The sequence below is a fragment of the Dendrobates tinctorius genome, unplaced genomic scaffold (assembly GCF_039654945.1).
Source record: "Dendrobates tinctorius isolate UK_male_01 unplaced genomic scaffold, ASM3965494v1 ptg000133l, whole genome shotgun sequence".
Taxonomy (NCBI): Eukaryota; Metazoa; Chordata; class Amphibia; order Anura; family Dendrobatidae; genus Dendrobates; species Dendrobates tinctorius.
In genome coordinates this window covers 47,875,182-47,897,723 of record NW_027361801.1, presented here as the reverse complement: position 1 = coordinate 47,897,723, position 22,542 = coordinate 47,875,182, and the positions used below count along the sequence as shown (strand labels likewise).

Genomic DNA, 22,542 nt, shown 5'->3' with positions numbered 1-22,542 from the left:
GAATTCTGCTCAGTTTCACGAGTAATGTCCTTACTGTTAGGATTCTGCTCAGTTTCACAAGTAATTCCCTCATTGTTAGGTTTCTGCTTAGATTCACAAGTAATGTCCTCACTGTTACGATTCTGCTTAGTTTTACAGTTTCGGCATTCGTCATGCAAACTCATTATGCGATTTTCATACTTGCGAAGAAGTACTGACCATTTTTTCTTCCACTTCTATCATACGTCTGCATTGAGATCTTTTATTGAGAACTTTTACATTTTATTGCTTTCAATGCACATATTTAACATCGGATTCTTATTACCTACTTCTACTCATAGTCTGACCTGGTCTAACCAAATATAGTGGAGAGTTGATTACCCCTAGGATTGGAAATAGCAGACCTAAAGATACTTCAATCCATAAATGTAGCTTTGTTAAGTACTGTTCAGTTTCCAAAAAGATATTTTATCTAACAAAATATACTTTCGGACTTAATCTGTGATAATTGTACATCAGAGTATTGCTGTTTAATTCAGTTTGTTACACAGTAGATTTAGTTTCTCTGTTTAAATAACTGTGAATATTTTTGCTAGAACAAGTTAGTATCAGTTTACACAGACTTTTTTATATGCAGGAAATTACAAAATGCCATAATAAGGCTACACTAGCAACACCCAATGTCAAGACTCGTAGGAAAATTCACATTTATAAGGGAGCCTGTCATGCCCAATAAGCAATTCACACTAATCAGATAGTCATATAAAGGACTTAACTCCTACAAAAATGACACCTGTTTAGTTTTGTCACTTATGATTATCCAGAAAATCATCTTTATTGTTACACTGCGCACCTCCGGAGCCGGTGCACGCCGCCCAACATGTTCACTTCCGGTCGGCGCTGGAGTCCTGTAGGGTGCGTGTGCTCTTGACTCTGCGGCTGCGCGCCCGGTTCCGGGTCCCATCAGGCGCGTTTGCGCACAAACCTGCAGCTCCTACTGTGCCCACACTAATGCTGACATCTCTATGGTCCTGGAGGACCAGACCCGGAAGTCCCGGCGCGCATCCCCTACAGTCATGGCCAAAAGTATTGACACCCCTGCAATTCTGTCAGATAATACTCAGTTTCTTCCTGAAAATGATTGCAAACACAAATTCGTTGGTATTATCTTCATTTAATTTGTCTTAAATGAAAAAACACAAAAAGAATTGTCCTAAAGCCAAATTGGATATAATTCCACACCAAACATAAAAAAAAGGGTGGACAAAAGTATTGGCACTGTTCGAAAAATCATGTGATGCTTCTCTAATTTGTGTAATTAACAGCACCTGTAACTTACCTGTGGCACCTAACAGGTGTTGGCAATAACTAAATCACACTTGCAGCCAGTTGACATGGATTAAAGTTGGCTCAACCTCTGTCCTGTGTCCTTGTGTGTACCACATTGAGCATGGAGAAAAGAAAGAAGACTAAAGAACTGTCTGAGGACTTGAGAAACCAAATTGTGAGGAAGCATGAGCAATCTCAAGGCTACAAGTCCAACTCCAAAGACCAGAATGTTCCTGTGTCTACCGTGCGCAGTGTCATCAAGAAGTTTAAAGCCCATGGCACTGTGGCTAACCTCCCTAGATGTGGACGGAAAAGAAAAATTGACAAGAGATTTCAACGCAAGATTGTGCGGATGTTGGATAAAGAACCTCGACTAACATCCAAACAAGTTCAAGCTGCCCTGCAGTCCGAGGGTACAACAGTGTCAACCCGTACTATCAGTCGGCGTCTGAATGAAAAGGGACTGTATGGTAGGAGACCCAGGAAGACCCCACTTCTTACCCCGAGACATAAAAAAGCCAGGCTGGAGTTTGCCAAAACTTACCTGAAAAAGCCTAAAACGTTTTGGAAGAATGTTCTCTGGTCAGATGAGACAAAAGTAGAGCTTTTTGGGCAAAGGCATCAACATAGAGTTTACAGGAGAAAAAAAGAGGCATTCAAAGAAAAGAACACAGTCCCTACAGTCAAACATGGTGGAGGCTCCCTGATGTTTTGGGGTTGCTTTGCTGCCTCCGACACTGGACCGCTTGACATTGTACATGGCATTATGAAATCTGAAGACCAACAAATTTTGCAGCATAATGTAGGGCCCAGTGTGAGAAAGCATGGGTGTCAAAGTATTGACACCCATGCAATTCTGTCAGATAATACTCAGTTTCTTCCTGAAAATGATTGCAAACACAAATTCTTTGGTATTATTATCTTCATTTAATTTGTCTTAAATGAAAAACACAAAAGAGAATGAAGCAAAAAGCAAAACATTGATCATTTCACACAGAACTCCAAAAATGGGCCAGACAAATGTATTGGCATCCTCAGCCTAATACTTGGTTGCACAACCTTTAGCCAAAACAACCTCGACCAACCGCTTCCGGTACCCATCAATGAGTTTCTTACAATGCTCTGCTGGAATTTTAGACCATTCTTCTTTGGCAAACCGCTCTAAGTCCCTGATATTTGAAGGGTGCCTTCTCCAAACTGCCATTTTTAGATCTCTCCACAGGTGTTCTATGGGATTCAAGTCTGGACTCATTGCTGACCACCTTAGAAGTTTCCAGTGCTTTCTCTCAAACCATTTTCTAGTGCTTTTTGAAGTGTGTTTTGGGTCATTGTCCTGCTGGAAGACCCATGACCTCTGAGGGAGACCCAGCTTTCTCACACTGGGCCCTACATTATGCTGCAAAATTTGTTGGTAGTCTTCAGACTTCATAATGCCATGCACAATGTCAAGCTGTCCAGTGTCGGAGGCAGCAAAGCAACCCCAAAACATCAGCGAGCCTCCACCATGTTTGACTGTAGGGACCGTGTTCTTTTCTTTGAATGCCTCTTTTTTTCTCCTGTAAACTCTATGTTGATGCCTTTGCCCAAAAAGCTCTACTTTTGTCTCATCTGACCAGAGAACATTCTTCCAAAACGTTTTAGGCTTTTTCAGGTAAGTTTTGGCAAACTCCAGCCTGGCTTTTTTATGTCTCAGGGTAAGAAGTGGGATCTTCCTGGGTCTCCTACCATACAGTCCCTTTTCATTCAGACGCCGACAGATAGTATGGGTTGACACTGTTGTACCCTCGGACTGCAGGGCAGCTTGAACTTGTTTGGATGTTAGTCGAGGTTCTTTATCCAACATCCGCACAATCTTGCGTTGAAATCTCTTGTCAATTTTTCTTTTCCGTCCACATCTAGGGAGGTTAGCCACAGTGCCATGGGCTTTAAACTTCTTGATGACACTGCGCACGGTAGACACAGGAACATTCTGGTCTTTGGAGATGGACTTGTAGCCTTGAGATTGCTCATGCTTCCTCACAATTTGGTTTCTCAAGTCCTCAGACAGTTCTTTAGTCTTCTTTCTTTTCTCCATGCTCAATGTGGTACACACAAGGACACAGGACAGAGGTTGAGTCAACTTTAATCCATGTCAACTGGCTGCAAATGTGATTTAGTTATTGCCAACACCTGTTAGGTGCCACAGGTAAGTTACAGGTGCTGTTAATTACACAAATTAGAGAAGCATCACATGATTTTTCGAACAGTGCCAATACTTTTGTCCACCCTCTTTTTTATGTTTGGTGTGGAATTATATCCAATTTGGCTTTAGGACAATTCTTTTTGTGTTTTTTCATTTAAGACAAATTAAATGAAGATAATACCAACGAATTTGTGTTTGCAATCATTTTCAGGAAGAAACTGAGTATTATCTGACAGAATTGCAGGGGTGTCAATACTTTTGGCCATGACTGTATCCCAACAAACAGTGTAAGTGCTGTGCTGCTTTACAGACCGCACAAACTCAGGAGCTCAAGATCCGTACCGCAAGATCCATTGCACCCACGAAAAAAGGGCATAGCTGTTATGGGCAACCAAAGCATGCATCTCAGGTGTGGCATCTGGGGAGATGCCAACAAACCATTTTGTTTTGGCCATGGTATTTAGATGGAGTAGTAGAGCTGAAAAGTGATCTTTTTCCCTGAGGAACTCATCTTTCCTAAATGTATAAATACTACTCTAATGCTATTCTCTTTCAAGCTTATAGTAGGACCATGTTTCTTATATGTCAATGAATAGTTATATTTGGGAATATATGAGATTATTTTGTGCATGCAAGTAGTATATTTTCTATCAAAGGTACACATTTTTGTTAACATTTACAAAGTTATATGTAATGATATAACTAATATGTGGCTTAAATATTTTTTTCAGGCAACCGCTAAGCAATGGTATAGTAGAGGTGTCGAGGACAAGACCAGCAGATGGAAAAGTAGAGAAACCTCGGAGCAACATGCATGGAGACAAGGTGCGGTGCTTAGATACATTCTTTTCTTTTACAGTAGTAATTCCAAATGATTGCAAACTTTAGAAATCATTCAGACCATAGTAATCATTCCACCATGTCATAGATAGTCAAAGCAATCATGACTCCATGCTGATGAACCATGCAGATATAGTTGGTGGAGCTCACATCCTTGTCACCTTGTCAGAGGCCACTGCTGCTCGGGTTCTAGCAGAGCGGACACTGGTCCTCATGGAAGCCTAAAAGACAGATCACTTTTCCAGCATGGTATTATGCAAGAGTACGAGCAGGAACGGGAGATGCAGTGACGGTATGCAGGCAGAGCAAGGGTTAACAGGTTTATTTACAGGGGAAATACTCCACGCAGGGATGTAAAGAGTTAAACAGTATTAAAGGAAACAGTATTAAAGGCACAGTACAGTACAACGGTTCAAATATTAGCAAACGTATAAGGAAGTCAATACTGCAGCTCCTGCTGCGAACTCAATGGTGCCGGCAACAGCTGACACTGTGCCCTTATTAATGGGGTCAAGCACACAGCAATACCCCCGTCTTCTGGTAACAGTGGTTGATCTCTGGTATCTTCCACTGCCCCTAGTCCATGTACTGTAGATTCCTACAAAGGTAAGGGCCACGACTACTGTCTAAGCTCGACAAGACGCCTGCACAACTGTCCTCACAGTCTGCGTCAAGCGAGTCCAAAGTGGCTGATGGTAAAAGAGTCAAAATCCGGTACGGGCCCCACATGACTCAGAAGTTGTTTAACGGCACGGTCATGGTACAAGGGTCTGTCCTGTCCTCGGTCACTCATATGGGGCACGTGTGCTGTACTCACGGACACGGAGCGTTCTGTGCCTTGCTTTCTGACAGTCACCGGACTCATGCTGTACGTTCCTTTCTCTGACGCTGTTGGCGACGGGCGACGTTTGTTACTAGCTTGCCTACTGCCGATGTTCTCAGGGTTTGACAATTCTTTCTCTGGCTGCTGCATGGTTAGCTCAGTGCTAATCAGTGTGCATCTCTCAGCTCTATGTACACAGCTCAGCTCTGCTTTGAACTGCTCCGCAGTGGTCTCTCTCTCTGGCGTGCTACTATACACGCTTGGCTCTGCAGGTGATGGGGCTCTTTCTATGCGACCCCTCACAGCATCGGTATTCCATGCAGGGGACAAGGGAAGCAGAGCGCACCACGCACCGCTCTGCCTTGGCGCCAAACTCCTCTGCTTTGTGTGCTTTCTCCTTCTATCTCCCTGCTGCTGCGCATCCTTTTCTGGCTCTCCCCACCCCCTCCTGTCAGCAGGAAGCTCCATCTCTCTCATACTTCCCTCATGCAGCAAGGGAAGGTCCGCCCCACTCAGACTTCCCCCGGGAAGAATGGATGCAGCTCTTCCTGTCCCGGACCCGGCATGCAGGTGCCCAAGTTCTGGTCTATCTCCTTACAATTACCCCTATGCTGTGTAGGTGTCTGTTTTAGATCATAGCTTTTTAGTCAAGTGGGCATGGTCTACAACTCTTCTCTGTTGGCGTCTTCATGTGGATCATGTTAGACTTACATAGAAGGAAATGAGGATCCATGTTGATACTGGGTCATGAGGCTATTGTGATTGACATACTCCAAGATTGCATGTCTTAAGGAACCGTCAAGGATTTTACCAAAAGAAGAGATTAAACTTACCTGCCTATACTATCCAGGCTCCATGTTTGTTCTCCTTTTTGAATATTGGCACCACATTTGCATTAGTCCTATGGTACAGACCCTGCTATTATACAATCCTTGAATATTATAAGTAATGGTCTGTCTATCATGTCACTTGCTTCCTGCAGTCCTCGGGGGTGTATGCCATCCAGGCCAGCGCATTTCTCTACTTTAGTGTTTTTTGAGGCAATGCCATACTTCCTGTTGGGTCAAGTAGATATCATTTAATAGAGACTTTATGGTGTCCCTGATCATGTCATCTGTCATGGAATTTTTGTTATGTAAATACTGTATAGAAAAAGGAGTTTAGTAGATTTACCTTTCCCTCATCCTCCTTCACCATTTCTCCCAGATTATTTTTGAAGGGTTACAACACTATTCACCTTTCTTACAGTTTAAGTAGTTGCATATTTTTGGATTATTTTTACTTTCTTTATAAGCCTTTCTGTCTCAATCTTTGCTGCCCTGACTTTTTTGTTTTAAATCATTTAATTTTTATCTTTAATTATTTAACCTCTTAGTGACCACCAATACAGGTTACAATCCAGCAGCTGTCAGCTGTGTGCTATAGCTGTCAACTTGCTGCATCAGCCATGATCAGTGTTGGCATCGACTATTGCTGTTTAACCCCTTAAATGCTGCTGTCAGTAATGGCTACAGCATCTAGTTGATTAACCCCTTCACTACCAAGGGTGGTTTGCACGTTAACTCCCGGGCCAATTTTTACAATTCTGACCACTGTACCTTTATGAGGTCATAACTCTGGAACGCTTTCATGGATCCCGGTGATTCTGACATTGTTTTCTCGTGACATATTGTACTTCATGGTAGTGGTAAAATTGCATTCAAATAACTTGCGTTTATTTGTGAAAAAAACGGAAATTTGGCGAAAATTTTGAAAATGTCGCAATTTTCCAACTTTGAATTTTTATGCCCTTAAATCACAGCGATACGGCACACAAAAAACTTAATACATAACATTTCCCACATGTTTACTTTACATCAGCACAATTTTGGAACCAAAATTTCTTTTTGTTAGGAAGTTATAAGGGTTAAAAATTGACCAGCGATTTCTCATTTTTGCAACACCATTTTATTTTTAGGGACCACTTCACATTTGAAGCCACTTTGAGGGGTCTATATGATAGAAAATACCCAAAAGTGACACCATTCTAAAAACTGCACCCCTTAAGGTGCTTAAAACCACATTCAAGAAGTTTATTAACCCTTTAGGTGCGTCACAGGAATTTTTTGAATATTAAAAAAAAATGAACATTTAACTTTTTTTCACAAAAAAAATACTTCAGGTTCAATTTTCTTTATTTTACCAAGGGTAACAGGAGAAATTGGACTGCAAAAGTTATTGTGCAATTTGTCCTGAGTACGCTGATACCTGATATGTGGGGGGGAACCACTGTTTCGGCGCATGGCAGACCTCAGTAGGGAAGGAGCGCTGTTTGACTTTTTCAATGCAAAATTGGCTGGAATTCAGATCGGACGCCATGTCGCGTTTGGAGAGCCCCTGATGTACCTAAACAGTGGAAACCCCCCAAGTGACCCCATTTTGGAAACTAGACCCCTCAAGGAACTTATCTAGATATGTGGTGAGAACTTTGAACCCACAAGGGCTTCACAGAAGTTTATAACGTACAGCGGTACAATTAAAAAATCATATTTTTTCCACAAAAATGATCTTTTCACCCCCAATTTTTATTTTTCCAAGGGTAACAGGACCCTAAAAGTTATTGTGCAATTTGTCCTGAGTACGCTGATACCCCATATGTGGGTGTAAATGACTATTTGGGCGCATAGCAGAGCTCGGAAGGGAAGCAGCGCCATTTGACGTTTTTGGCTAGAATTGAGATCGGACACCATGTCGCGATTGGAAAACCCCTGATGTACCAATACAGTGGAAACTCCCCACAAATGACACCATTTTGGAATCTAGACCCCCCAAGGAACTTATCTAGATGTGTGGTGAGAACTTTGAACCCCCAAGGGCTTCACAGAAGTTTATAACGTACAGCAGTACAATTAAAAAATCATATTTTTTCCACAAAAATGATCTTTTCACCCTCAATTCTTATTTTTCCAAAAGTAACAGGACCCTAAAAGATATTGTGCAATTTATCCTGAGTACGCTGATACCCCACATGTGGGTGTAAACCACTATTTGGGCGCATGGCAGAGCTCGGAAGGGAAGCAGCGCCATTTGACGTTTTTGGCTGGAATTGAGATCGGACACCATGTCGCGTTAGGAAAGCCCCTGATGTACCAAAACAGTAGAAACCCCCCACAAATGACACCATTTTGGAAACTAGACCCCCAAGGAACTTATCTAGATGTGTGGTGAGCACTTTGAACCCCCCAGTGCTTCACTGAAGTTTATAACGTCCGGGCGTGAAAATAAAAAAATCGTATTTTTTCCACAAACATGATCTTTTAGTCCCCATTTTTTTATTTTCCCAAGGGTAACAGGAGAAATTGGACCCCAAAAGTTGTTGTCCAATTTGTCCTGAGTACGCTGATACCTCATATGTGGGAGAAAACTACTGTATGGGCACACGTCGGGGCTCGGAAGGGAAGTAGTGACGTTTTGGAATGCAGACTTTGATGGATTGGTATGCGGGTGTCATGTGCGTTTGGAGAGCCCCTGATGTACCTAAACTATTGAAACTCCCCACAAGTGACCCCATTTTGGAAACTAGACCCCCCACGGAGCTTATCTAGATGTGTGGAGAGCACTTTGAACCCCCAAGTTCTTCACAGAAGTTTATAACGCCTGGGCGTGAAAATAAAAAAAACATTTTTTTCAGCAAAATTATATTTTTGCCCCCAATTTTTTATTTTCCTAAGGGTAACAGGAGAAATTGGACCCCAAAAGTTGTTTTGTATTTTGTCCTGAGTAGGCTGATACCCTACATGTGGGGGTAAAACACTGTTTGGGCACATGGCAGAGCTTGGAAGGGAAGGAGCACCATTTGACTTTTTCAACGCAGAATTGGCTGGAATTGAGATCAGACGCCATGTTGCCTTTGGAGAGCCCCTGATGTGCCCAAACAGTGGAAACCCCCCAATTATAACTCCAACCCGAACCCCAACACACCCCTAACCCTAATCTGAGCCATAGCCCTAGCCCTAACCCTAACCCTAACCCTAGCCCTAACCCTAACCCTAGCCCTAGCGGGAAAATGGAAATAAATACATTTTCTTTTAGTTTTATTATTTTTCCCTAACTAAGGGGGTGATAACGGGGGGTTTGATTTATGATTTATGGCGGTTTTTATGTTTGGCGGCTGTCGCACGCTAAAAGACGCTTTTTATTGTAAAAATAGTTTTTGCATCACCACATATTGAGAGCTATAATTTTTCCGTATTTTGACCCACCGAGTCATGTGAGGTCTTATTTTTTGCGGGACGAGTTGACGTTTTTATTGGTACCATTTTCGGGCACGAGACATTTTTTGATCGCTTTTTATTCCGATTTTTGGGGCGCAGAATGAACAAAAACCAGCGTTTCATGAATTTCTTTTGGGGGGTGCGTTTACACCGTTCCGCGTGCGGTAAAATTGATAACGCATTTTTATTCTTCGGGTCAGTACGGTTACAGCGATACCTCATTTAGGTCGTTTTTTTATGTTTTGTCGGTTTTTTGCAATGAAAACAATTTTATATAAAAAATAATTATTTTTGTATCGCTTTATTCTGCGAGCTATAACTTTTTTATTTTTTTGCAGATGATGCTGTATGGCAGCTCGTTTTTTGCGGGACAAGATGACGTTTTCAGCGGTACCATGCATATTTATATGCATCTTTTTGATCGCGCGTTATTGCACTTTTTGTTCGGTGGTATGATAATAAATCATTATTTTTTGCTTCGTTTTTTATTTTTATTTTTTAAGGGGTTCGCTAAAGGGGTTAACTAATGGGACAGTTTTATAGGGCAGGTCATTATGGACACGGCGATACCAAATATGTGTACTTTTATTGTTTTTGGTTTTTTTTATTTTGAAAAAATGGATTTATTGGGGAATATTTTTTTTTTTTTTTTTACTAATTTATTTAGCGATTTTTTTTAAATTATTTTTAACACTTTTTTTTTTTTTATTTTTTTTACTTTATTACCTTGTCCCAGGTGGGACATCACTGTCCTGTGACAGATCGCTGATCTGTCACATCACAGATCACTGTGACAGATCAGCGATCTGACACATGCACTGCTGAAGGCTTCCTCATGCCTGCGCTTTGCAGGCACTGAGGAAGCCAGCTTCCTCAGGCCCCCGAAGGCCCCCGTCGCCATCTTGGATTCGGGGGCCTGGAGGAAAGGAGTCCCCCGCAGCAGCGCTGCACATTGCGCTGCCGTGGGGGGCTCAGGGAAGCACGGAGGGAGCCCCCTCCCTGCCGATGCTTCCCTTTAACCCCCGATACACCGCGATCGCGTTTGATCGCGGTGTGCAAGGGGTTAACGTGTCGGGGGCGGTCCGTGACCGCCCCTGACACATTGTGCCGGGTGTCAGCTATGATAATTAGCTGACACTCGGCCGCGATCAGCGGCGCTCACCACGTGGGCGCCGCTGATCGCGATGACGTAATATTCCGTCCATGGTAATTAGGTCCATGGTCACATGGACGGAATATTACGTCAATTGTAGGTAAGGGGTTAACAGAGTGTGGAGGCATCCTCTTTAACCCCACTGGCACTCTGAGATCTTGATCCTGTGGTCCTGACGTTTGTCATGGCAATTCATGGTCAGATAACAGCTTTAAAGTCTTTCAGATACAGCGGCCTGTTCAGAAGTTAGCGACATTTAGGTGATAAAAATAAATTCTGCATTCCTGTCATGCCAGTTTGCATTAATTCCTAAAAAACACCTGAAGGGTTAATAAACTACCTGAATGCAATTTTGAATATGTCGAAGGGTGCTCTTTTTTACATGGTATCACTTCTGGGGTTTTCCAATATATAGGATCCCCAAAGTCATTTCAAAATTGAATTGGTCCCTAAAAAAATAAGTTTTGTAAATTTCCTTGAAAAAATGAAAAATTACTGCTGCATTTTTATACCTTCTCAAATGCTAACAAAATAAAATAACAATTTACAAATGGTGCTGATGTAAAGCCGACATGTGGGAAATGTTATCTATTAATGCTTTTCTGTGGTATGACTATCTGGATTAGAGGGATAATCATTCAAACTTTGAAAACTGCTAATTTTTTTGACATTTTTTGTAAAAATTCTGATATTTTTAGAAATAAACGCAAAGCATATCGACTTAAATTTACAATTGTTATAAAGTACAATGTGTGACGGAAAAACATTCTCAAAATCACTGGGATATGTTGACGCATTCTAGAGTTATTCCCACACAAAGTGACACAGGTCAGATTTTCAGATTTGGCCCAGTCATTAAGGGGTTAATGCCTTGGTCACTTCCCCTCTTGCTTTAATTCCCTAAACGCTTTCTTTTTTTGTCATTTACTAAACATTTTACTGCTATATTTAAAAGGAATCTGTCACCAGGTTTTTCCTATGTGATCTAAGAGCAGCATGTGGTAGAGGCAGAGCCCCTGATTCCAGTGATGTATCACTTACATGACTGTGCTTTCGTTTCAGTAAAATTAGTGTTTTATAAGTAGAAATTTATCACTACCTGACTAGCTGCTTCGTGCTTGCTGGTCCAACCACACCTCCACGACTGATTAGCAGCTTTGCAGGTGTAGGCAGGGTTATACCCAAGTCAATCTTCCAATCTCTGCTAAATCTGCAGCAGAGAAAACTGTGAAACTGCACCCAGTAAAGGTGTTGAGATTTAGCAAATCAGGACTAGTCTCTCTGATCCTCTACCCCACCTTTTGTCACTCAGCTAGCTCCCTCATATTCTGCAGCTGCATCCTACTGTACTCCCCCACATCTACCCTAATAATCATCTGCTCAGTGAGTAGCAAACTTCTTTCTATATTGTCTATGGATCTCAGTTTTGCCAGCTGTTCACCTGGATCTAGGGGCTTCCAAATGTATAATGTGCACACATCTCACACAGCAGTGTGCACACTCAATCGGCAAGTCAAAGATTGCATACATACACCAAGATGTACACTGCACGGCATTGTCAGTAATAGAGTGCATATTGCTTATGGGAATTACACAAAACAGGAATAAAGTAAATATACACAATGAATTAATACAAGTCACTGCCTCCTAAACTCCATGATTCCAAAGTCAGCGAATCACAAGTCACACACTTTAGCCAGAGCACACTTAGAATAAAGCACTCACAAGCTCTTTCACTCGCTATTTCTGATGTTTGAAATATAGTTGCTTTTTCTTAGCTGCAATACAACCTGCAAGGTTTACAAAACCTAAAGAAAGGCCAGCACCCACAATAAAACCTGATTAACCAATCAATGTTGAGGTGCAAAGAATAAATAGAGCAGGTTCAGTGCATAAGGCTACTTTCACACTTGCGTTTTTTTGCTGCGCGTTTTTTGCGCACACAAACGCATGAAAAAAACGCATCATGCGTTTGTGTGCGTTTTTTGCGGGTTTTGGTGCTCTTTTTTTAGCAAAAAACGCATATGTTTTTTGCCGCATATGTGCGCATTACAATGCGCACGTATGCGCACCCATAGACTTTAATGGGTGTTTTGCTGTAAAAAAAAAAAAAAAAAAAGCATTGCGTGCGCAAGCGTTTTTTTGGGGCAAGTCGGATGCACAAAAAATGCAACAGGATGCATTTTGTGCGCCCGAGCGTACACTGCAAAAAAAACATGCGCATACAAAAGCGTTGCGCATATGTATGCGCACATATGCGCACCCATGTTAAAGTATAGGGGAAAAAATGCATGCTTTTTTTGCGCTAAAAAGCATCGCAAAAAAAGCAAGTGTGAAACCAGCCTAAGTCATAGAAATCATCCTAAAGAAAAAAGCACCAAAGAGAACCAAATAATAAAAAATATGAAACTTCATTGATAACAAAATATATAAAAGCATATGACTGAAAGTAAATAGGGATGTGACAGTGGTAAACCAATAGGGTGGAACCACATCAAAAGTCAGGAAACCAACAGTGAAATATATAGACCAAGCAAACAACAAATTTGCTCAAAAGAGACAGTGCTTATGTGCAATGTAGTACATCCTATGGAATTCTCTAGAAACCAAGTGTATCCAGACCAGGAGAACCAGGCAAGTGTCCAAAAAGGCTGTATTCCAAATCAGAGACATAATGTGCTGAGCAAATAATGTATATGAGTAAAACAGTGAATGTCAACAAGGTTACCTGAACATCTGTGGTGCCACCAGCCCCAACGCGCGTTTCGGCGCTGTGCTTTCTTTTGCAAAGGACTCTGTGTGAACACACCCTTACTGCAAGGTTTTCTCACAGATTACAACTGATCGCCGGAGGATATTTTGTGATCAGCTTATTGCCAAGTGTAGATTGTCCAAACCGAACAATCCTGTTCTATCATGCAGTACACAATCAGCCAATTGATTTAAACAGACACTGTGTAATACCAATGGTCGCGCTACAGGGAAACCAAACACTTTTTGCTAGGTTTCTTCGTAGATTACACCTGATCGCCAGACGAGTTTATAGACAAGGACTAATTGTTCATACTGGTGAACCACTCTAAGCTGGTCAAGCTCATATAGTATTACATCATTATTAGAATACAGTTTGTCCTAGTCTTTCTATTGACAAAGAATTAATGAGTTTCAGAAACTACTTTATACTGTTCATTTAAAAAATATCCGTAGTGCAGATACTCTGCTGTTATATGGTCACCATCCCTATATAATTGCCAGAACATTTACATGACATGTAGTTAAATTAGCCACGGTGTTAATTGCATTGTACTGTGAGACTATGTTAAGGCTTTATTGCAGTTTTTTGCAATATACATAAATTGCAACATTCACTCCTCTTTATCACAAATTGCTAGGCACCCAACCTTATTATATTTCCCATTATGGGCTATCAAGACGGAAACTCCTGTAATGGCAATGCTATCTGTATAAAACATGTGTCGAGTAATTCAATATCTTTGGATATTTTCTGGCCAATTCTTTCTCCAGGATTTTTGCATCAAACATCAGGCCTGAATTATGTTTAGAGGGTAGCATGAGGTCAGGACTTCATCACTAACTTCCAAATCCCTGTGGCTGTACAGAAGATTGCAGACACATTTATTACACATTTATGCAACCTTTTATCTTTAAGTTTTACAAAATATATTTACTTGTATTGTTAAAAATCAATACGCATGCAAACATATGGAAAGTATGTATCAAATAAGTTACCTTTCAAATTTTACACATCACATTATTTTGGATAATATATAATTATAGCTGTTATTTTTTTATGTTATGTTATCTTTTTCCTTTTATTCCAGTAGTGCTTTAAAGAAAGTTGACAACAAATATTTTACAAATGGTTTGCATAATCTTTAGGGCTTATTGCCAGGCTCTATGTAAATCATCAACTATGCTTATAATAACCCACAAGGAATATACATGTGCAGTCAAGAACAGTTTCTGATATGTCCCATATTGTGGGGTTAGGCGTAGAGATTAAAAAAACATCTACAAGAAAAAAGATTTGCAATTATGTCAAATTATAGGATCAATTATGTTAGATTATAGGATCTGCCTCGCAGATTTTGGCTGTGGGATACATCTATCACCACAGTTGAAACATTATGGGTGTCGGGTCCGAGCATTCCTACAAGGAATCTGACTCCCTTAGACTAACATTTCTTCTGCGGTGTTGCTATCAGTCTGTCAAGAGTGGGAGAAAAGGGTTGCATTGACAATCCAACACAATGGGCAGCACTTTGAACACATTTTATACGTGGTCATAAACTTGTAAATAACTCATGAAAAAATGAAGTTACGTTAAAACTAAGCACACCATTGTTTTTCTTGTGAAATTCTCAATAAGTTTGATATGTCACATGACCCTTTTCCCATTGAAAAAAATAAAGTTCGATCCAAAATGGCCGACTTCAAAATGGCCACCATGGTCACCACCCATATTGAAAAGTTTCCCCCCTCCCATATACTAATGTGCCACAAACAGGAAGTTGATATCACCAACCATTCCCATTTTATTTAGGTGTATCCATATAAATGGCCCACTGTTGTGAGTTCATTTTCCCCTTCATTACTGAGGCCCGAGGAACTCCCTCTTCTGGTAAAGAAAGGTAGTGAGCCTGATTATCAAACACCTGAGGCTGATGATGATGACTGGCTGAGTGGAGTTACGGACTGGATATAAGGCTGCCCACGCCCTTCTGCCCTGCGGGTGATTTCTCTGTGGGATCCTTGGAGACCAGTCTTAATTCTTGCTCCTCTAAAGCTAAGTTTGCTGCTCGGCCTTTTGCTTTTGTGCTTTGACTTTGTTTTGCTTTGTTTTTCTGGATTTCTGCCATTCCCTGCTCGGGTGTGCTGAATTCATTTAGCTCTGTCTTCTGAAAATACCTGAGTGCTGATTTAGTTTTTGAAGCCTAGCTGCTTCAGGGCCTTTTTCATATCAGCTTGCTGGCTTATGTCTTTGATAGGGTTTTGGCAGATTGCAGACAGCAGCCTTCCTGTCCTTTCCTATCTAGATAGTTGCGGGCCCCGTCTTTGCTCAGTCTATCTTTCTGTCTGTGTTAGTATTTTCATCTTGCTTCACCGTCAGTATATGTTGGGGACTGCCTATTGCTTTGGGGTCTGCTCTGGGGCAGTTTAGATTTCCCCTTTCTTTCTTTAGGCCTATGTAATTCTCCGGCTGTGATCGAGGGGTCTAGGGCTTTGTAGGAACCCCCCACGGCTACTGCTAGTTGTGTTGATAGGTTCAGGGGTCTGCAATCTGATAGTTGCCAACTTCTCTGGTTTTCTGGACTTAGCTTGTATTTCTGCTTTTGCCTCCTACGGTGACTCATTCATAACAGAATCACCTGCCATACCGCAGATTCTAGGGTACTCAATAGCAGGAAAGAATTGTAAAAAAAAAAATGTGTATATTTTTTCCTCTATATCTCTGAGGCCGTAGGGGGAATTTTTTTTTCTCTCAATGGAGATAAAGCAATTGTCTGATCGTGTGGAGCAGCTCGCTGTGGAAGTGCGGGGAATTTCCGCCTACCTTGCTCATTCACATGCTGCTGAACCAAAGATTCCTACACCTGATGTATTTTTTGGGGATCGGTCTAAATTTTTGAATTTCAAAAATAATTCTAAATTATTTTTTGCCTTGAAGCCTAACTCGTCAGGGAGCTCCGCGCAGCAGGTTAAAATTGTCATCTCTTTGCTGCGTGGCGATCCTCAGGATTGGGCGTTTTCTTTGAAACCAGGTGATCCTATTCTGACTAATGTGAACGCATTCTTTCAAGCTTTGGGGTTGTTGTATGACGAACCTAATGCCATTGATCAGGCTGAAAAGACCCTGCTGGCATTGAGCCAGGGTCGTGATTCTGCTGAATTGTACTGTCAAAAATTCCGAAAGTGGGCAGTACTTACTACCTGGAATGATAATGCCTTGGCTGCTCTCTTTCGGAAGGGGTTGTCAGAAGCCGTAAAAGATACTATGGTGGGATTTCCTGTTCCCTCTGGTCTTGACGATTCTATGTCACTAGCCATTCAGGTTGATCGGCGTTTGCGCGAAGGCAAAGCTGCACGAAAGGTGTTGCCACCTGTTGAACAAATGTCTGAACCTATGCAATGTGATAGAGTTTTTTCCAGAGAGCAGCGTCAGGAGTTCAGAAGACATAATAAGTTGTGTTTTTTCTGTGGAGATGCCTCGCATATTATTTCTGTCTGCCCTAAACGAGAGAAACTCTTTGCACACACGTTTTCTGTTGGGGGTGTTCAACCTAAGTTTCTTCTGGCTTTTACTCTGATCTGCTCCCTGTCCACATTTTCCGCCAAGGCTTTTGTGGATTCGGGAGCAGCCCTAAACCTAATGGACTTGGATTTTGCTAAACATTGTGGATTTCCGATGACACCTCTGCAGACGCCTATCCCTTTGAGGGGGATTGATCCTTTGGCTAAAAATAAACCCCAGTTTTGGACCCAGGTGGTAATGCGGGTCGCCCCAGACCATCAAGAAAATTGCAGATTTTTGGTGTTGCATAATCTGCATGATACTATTGTTCTGGGGTTTCCCTGGTTACAGATTCATAATCCAGTTTTGGATTGGAAATCTGTGTCTGTGGTGAGTTGGGGTTGTCGGTGTGCCTTTAGTGAGGCTCCGGTGTTTTCCACCTCTCCTCAGTCGCATGATGTTCCTGATTATTTGGCGGTCTTTTATGATGTATTTAGTGAGAATGAGTCTGCGTCTCTGCCTCCTCATAGGAGTTATGACTGTGCAATTGAACTGAGCCCGGGGTGTAAATTTCCCAAGGGTCGGCTCTTCAATTTATCTGTACCCGAGCACGAGGCTATGCGATCCTATATTAAGGAGGCGTTGGAGAAGGGTCATATTAGACCATCCTCGTCACCCTTAGGTGCCGGTTTTTTTTTGTAGCCAAAAAGGATGGATCATTAAGACCTTGTATTGATTATCGTGCCCTCAACAAAATTACTGTTAAATATCAGTATCCGTTACCCCTGATTTCTGATCTATTCTCCAGAGTTAAAGGTGCTTGCTGGTTTACCAAGCTTGACCTCAGGGGGGCGTATAATCTTATTCGCATTAAGCATGGGGATGAATGGAAGACGGCGTTTAATACTCCGGAGGGACATTTTGAGTACCTGGTGATGCCTTTTGGGCTCACTAATGCCCCTTCTGTCTTCCAGTGCTTCATGAACGATATTTTCCGAGATTTTGTCGATAAATTTTTGATTATCTATCTGGATGATATTTTGATCTTCTCCAAGGATTGGGATTCTCATGTGGAACATATTCGGACTGTGTTCCGAATCTTGAGGGAGAATTCCCTGTATGTCGAAGGATATAAATGCCTTTTTGGAGTACAGAGGATTTCTTTTTAGGGATTTATTTTGTCCCCGTCAACTATTGAAATGGACCCGGCCAAGGTACAGGCCATTCACGATTGGGTTCAGCCCACTTCTTTGAAGGCCCTCCAGAAGTTTTTGGGTTTTGCTAATTTTTATCGGAAATTTATAGCAAAATTTTCTAGTATTGCCAAGCCATTGACTGATTTGACTAAAAAGGGTGCTGATGTGTTAAATTGGTCTCCGGAGGCTGTTTCTTCCTTTCAGGAGCGAAGATTCACCTCCGCCCCGGTTTTGCGGCAACCTGATGTCTCACATCCATTCCAGGTAGAGGTGGATGCTTCTGAGATTGGTGCAGGAGCTGTTTTGTCCCAAAAGGATCCTGTAACATCTAAAATGAATCCCTGTGCTTTCTTTTCCCGAAAGTTCTCTCCATCTGAACGTAACTATGATGTGGGGAATAGGGAACTGTTGGCCATGAAATGAGCATTTGAGGAGTGGAGACATTGGTTGGAGGGAGCTAAGCATCAAGTCGTGGTCCTCACTGACCACAAGAATTTGATTTACCTAGAGTCGGCTAAGCGCTTGAACCCTAGACAGGCTAGGTGGGCCTTGTTTTTTACACGTTTTGATTTTGTGGTTTCTTTTCTTCCTGGAACAAAGAATGTCAAGGCAGACGCCCTCTCTAGGAGCTTCTTTGCTGATTCTCCTGTGGTGACCAAGCCTGCTACCATCTTGGGCGAAGGGGTAGTTCTTTCTGCCATCTCGCCCGATTTGAGACGTGCTCTGGAAGAGTTCCAGGAGGACAAACCTGAGCGTTGTCCCAGTGGAAGAAGAGAGTGATGTCTGAAGTTCATTGCTCTGCTTTGGCTGGTTATCCAGGTATTTTTGGTTCTAGAGATCTGGTGAGTCGGTTTTTTTGGTGGCCCTCCTTGTCTCGTGATGTCAGGAATTTTGTGCAGTCCTGTGGGACGTGCTCCCGGTCTAAATCGTGTTCTCGCTCTAGTGGGTTGTTGATGCCTTTGCCTGTCCCCAAGAGGCCATGGACCCATATTTCAATGGATTTCATCTCTGATATGCCTGTCTCTCAGAGGATGACTGTTATTTGGGTGATTTGTGATAGGTTCTCTAAGATGGTTCATCTTGTACCACTCCCTAAGTTGCCGTCTTCCTCTGAGTTGGTGCCCCTGTTTTTACAACAGGTGGTTCGTTTGCACGGGATTCCTGAGAACATTGTATCTGACAGAGGAGTCCAGTTTGTGTCTAGATTTTGGAGAACTTTCTGTTCCAGGCTGGGAATTCAGTTGTCCTTCTCTTCTGCTTTTCACCCTCAGACCAATGGGCAGACAGAGAGAACAAACCAGACCTTGGAGTCATATTTGAGATGTTTTATTTCTGCTGATCAGGATGATTGGGTTTTATTTTTGCCCTTGGCCGAATTTGCTTTAAATAATAGAGCTAGTTCTGCCACTTTGATGTCACCTTTTTTTTGTACCTTTGGGTTTCATCCTCGATTTTCTTCAGGGCAGGTGGAGCCCTCTGCCTGCCCACGTGTTGACACTGTGGTGGAGAGAATGCACCAGATCTGGGACCAAGTGGTGGATAAGTTATCTCTCTCCCAGGAAAAGGCCCAGTGGTTTTCCAACCGACATAGGACCATTGGTCCCCAGTTTAAGGTTGGTGATATGGTGTGGTTATCATCAAAAAATATTGCTATGAAGGTGGCTTCTCCTAAGTTTAAGCCTAGATTTATTGGACCTTACAAGATTGTGGAGATTATTAATCCGGTCTCTTTTCATTTGGCTCTTCCTGTCACATTTAAAATCCATAATGTGTTCCATAAATCTTTGTTGAAGAGGTTTGTTAAACCTGTTGTTCCAGGGGTGGCACCTCCAGACCCTGTATTGGTTGAAGGTAACATGGAATATGAGGTAGAGAAAGTACTGGATTCCCGTCTGGCTAGACGGAGACTCCAGTATTTGGTTAAGTGGAAGGGTTATGGTCAGGAGGATAATTCCTGGGTCTCTGCCTCTGATATTCATGCCAAAAGATTGGTGCGTGCCTTTCATCGGGCTCACCCTGATCGCCCTGGTGGCGTAGTTGAGGGTTCGGTGACCCCTCCTCAACGGGGAGGTACTGTTGTGAGTTCATTTTCCCCTTCATTACTGAGGCCCGAGGAACTCCCTCTTCTGGTAAAGAAAGGTAGTGAACCTGATTATCAAACACCTGAGGCTGATGATGATGACTGGCTGAGTGGAGTTATGGACTGGATATAAGGCTGCCGACGCCCTTCTGCCCTGTGGGTGATTTCTCTGTGGGATCCTTGGAGACCAGTCTGAATTCCTGCTCCTCTAAAGCTAAGTTTGCTGCACGGCCTTTTGCTTTTGTGCTTTGACTTTGTTTTGCTTTGTTTTTCTGGATTTCTGCCATTCCCTGCTGGGGTGTGCTGAATTCATTTAGCTCTGTCTTCTGAAAATACCTGAGTGCTGATTTAGTTTTTGAAGCCTAGCTGCTTCAGGGCCTTTTTCATATCAGCTTGTTGGCTTATGTCTTTGATAGGGTTTTGGCAGATTGCAGACAGCAGCCTTCCTGTCCTTTCCTATCTAGATAGTTGCGGGCCCCGTCTTTGCTCAGTCTATCTTTCTGTCTGTGTTAGTATTTTCATCTTGCTTCACTGTCATTATATGTTGGGGGCTGCCTATTGCTTTGGGGTCTGCTCTGGGGCAGTTTAGATTTCCCCTTTCTTTCTTTAGGCCTATGTAATTCTCCGGCTGTGATCGAGGGGTCTAGGGCTTCGCAGGAACCCCCCACGGCTACTGCTAGTTGTGTTGATAGGTTCAGGGGTCTGCAATCTGATAGTTGCCAACTTCTCTGGTTTTCTGGACTTAGCTTGTATTTCTGCTTTTGCCTCCTACGGTGACTCATTCATAACAGCCCACCCTGTAGATATCTGCTGACCAAACAATCTCTTAGGCCAACATTTATCGCCCAGACTTTCCCATAATCAGGAAAGCTTGGCCAAGGCAGAGTTCTCCTGAAGAATAGAAGGATCATTGGAAAACCAACTGGACAAACCCACCCGGGAAGAGTCAAGAGGTCCCCATATACATTAGACAATTGGCCGATCCCGCTGTTGGACAGTTCTGCTGACTATTGTATTATGTGTGTGGAGGCCTTAGTTTGCCAGTGTAAAAATTAAGATTGGAGACAAAATGAGCGGGCTATGTGATGTCTACTTCATTTAGGTAACTACATAGATGGCTTGACTGGACAAAATCTGGTCATACTACCACACAAGCTGTCCTTCCTGATTGCAGCTTACTCTACTGAAACTAACTATTCTAGGGTCTTTTAACCCATCATTATGTTTTGGATCATGGGAGTAAACTCACACATGAAAAATGTGAGAATGTAGATTTAGTAAATCTCAGGATACCAGTGCTGCAAGACAGGAGAACTAACCACTGAGCAACCATGTTGCCCTACACCACAACATCTAACATCCCCAAAGTGATATCAGTTTCAGTTGGGTTACAGTACACCATGCTAAAATGTAATATCTGCTCCTCCATCTGAGCATCTAAATTTCTACCTGTTCATTACACGGCATAAGACCATTTCCTTCCATCTCTTGAAAATCACTTTAAGTTGTGCTGAAAGATCTCGTTAATACTACATTATACTCCAAGGACAGTAAGCACTAAAATCTAATTCCGTTTTGTTCGAGATATTATCTTCTTCAATGGGTTTAAACAATTGCATTTAAGTGACCCACATTACATATGAATTAATTCTATAATTTAAAAGGCCACTTTTCCTCTTTCTTTTAGCTGATAAGAGTCTCAACATAAAAAGAAAAGCTTTGGAAACGCTTGTAGCACTTTACCCTTGGGACTATTTCATGAAATAAGCAACCATCAGAAGACTCTCATATTGAACAGTTTTAGACTGCTATTTTATTTCTTGCTTTGATCAATCCTTGTTGAAAAATATAAAATTGCCTTAAAAAGTTTGATAAAAGTTCGTTCTTACAGTAAAGAACTTTTTGCAGGGATTTTTATCATGTTATTACATATGGTCTCTATTCAGTTCACATTTTCAGAGTCCGCATCAGTGCCAAGAGAACCTGGCAAGTGCTGGGGCCTACTTCTCCTAAATTTATAATTCAGCAATTAACTAACTTAATGCTACAACTTTTCATGTGTTCAGTCCAAAAATTAACTATTTTTCCAAAAGGTCATTGAGCATGTATCCTGTTTGTTTGTCCCCTCTTTTCCAGCCTGCAGTCCCAGTTAGCATGTAATATTTGATGTCCAAATTCTTTGGATTAGATCTTGGCGTTATAGGTTGTTTTGTAGCAGTAAAACTCTGATCTGTTCCCCTATGAATACACAGGTAATGACAGTAGGTCCACCACTGGACTCACTGGCCCTGCAGCTTTAGCTAGGAACCTTTGTAGGTGCAACTTCTGCAATGCAACTGTGACCACATCGTTATCAATATCTTATATGACTGTTTTCAGGCTTGGATTGGCCCACTAGAGAAGAGGTGAATCTCTTAGTGGGCCACTGTGCAGGAGTGAGCCACCTACCCCCAA

General features: G+C 42.1%; 1 protein-coding gene across 1 annotated transcript in view; it reads left to right on the top strand.

Annotated features, from left to right (window-relative positions):
- The window catches only part of NRK (Nik related kinase), a 427,476-nt gene that overhangs the window by 291,696 nt on the left and 113,238 nt on the right, over positions 1 to 22,542 (top strand). Inside the window, exon 22 of the mRNA XM_073543628.1 lies at positions 4,222 to 4,315. Coding sequence (XP_073399729.1) covers positions 4,222 to 4,315 — 94 coding nt within the window. The remainder of the gene's footprint in view (positions 1 to 4,221; positions 4,316 to 22,542) is intronic.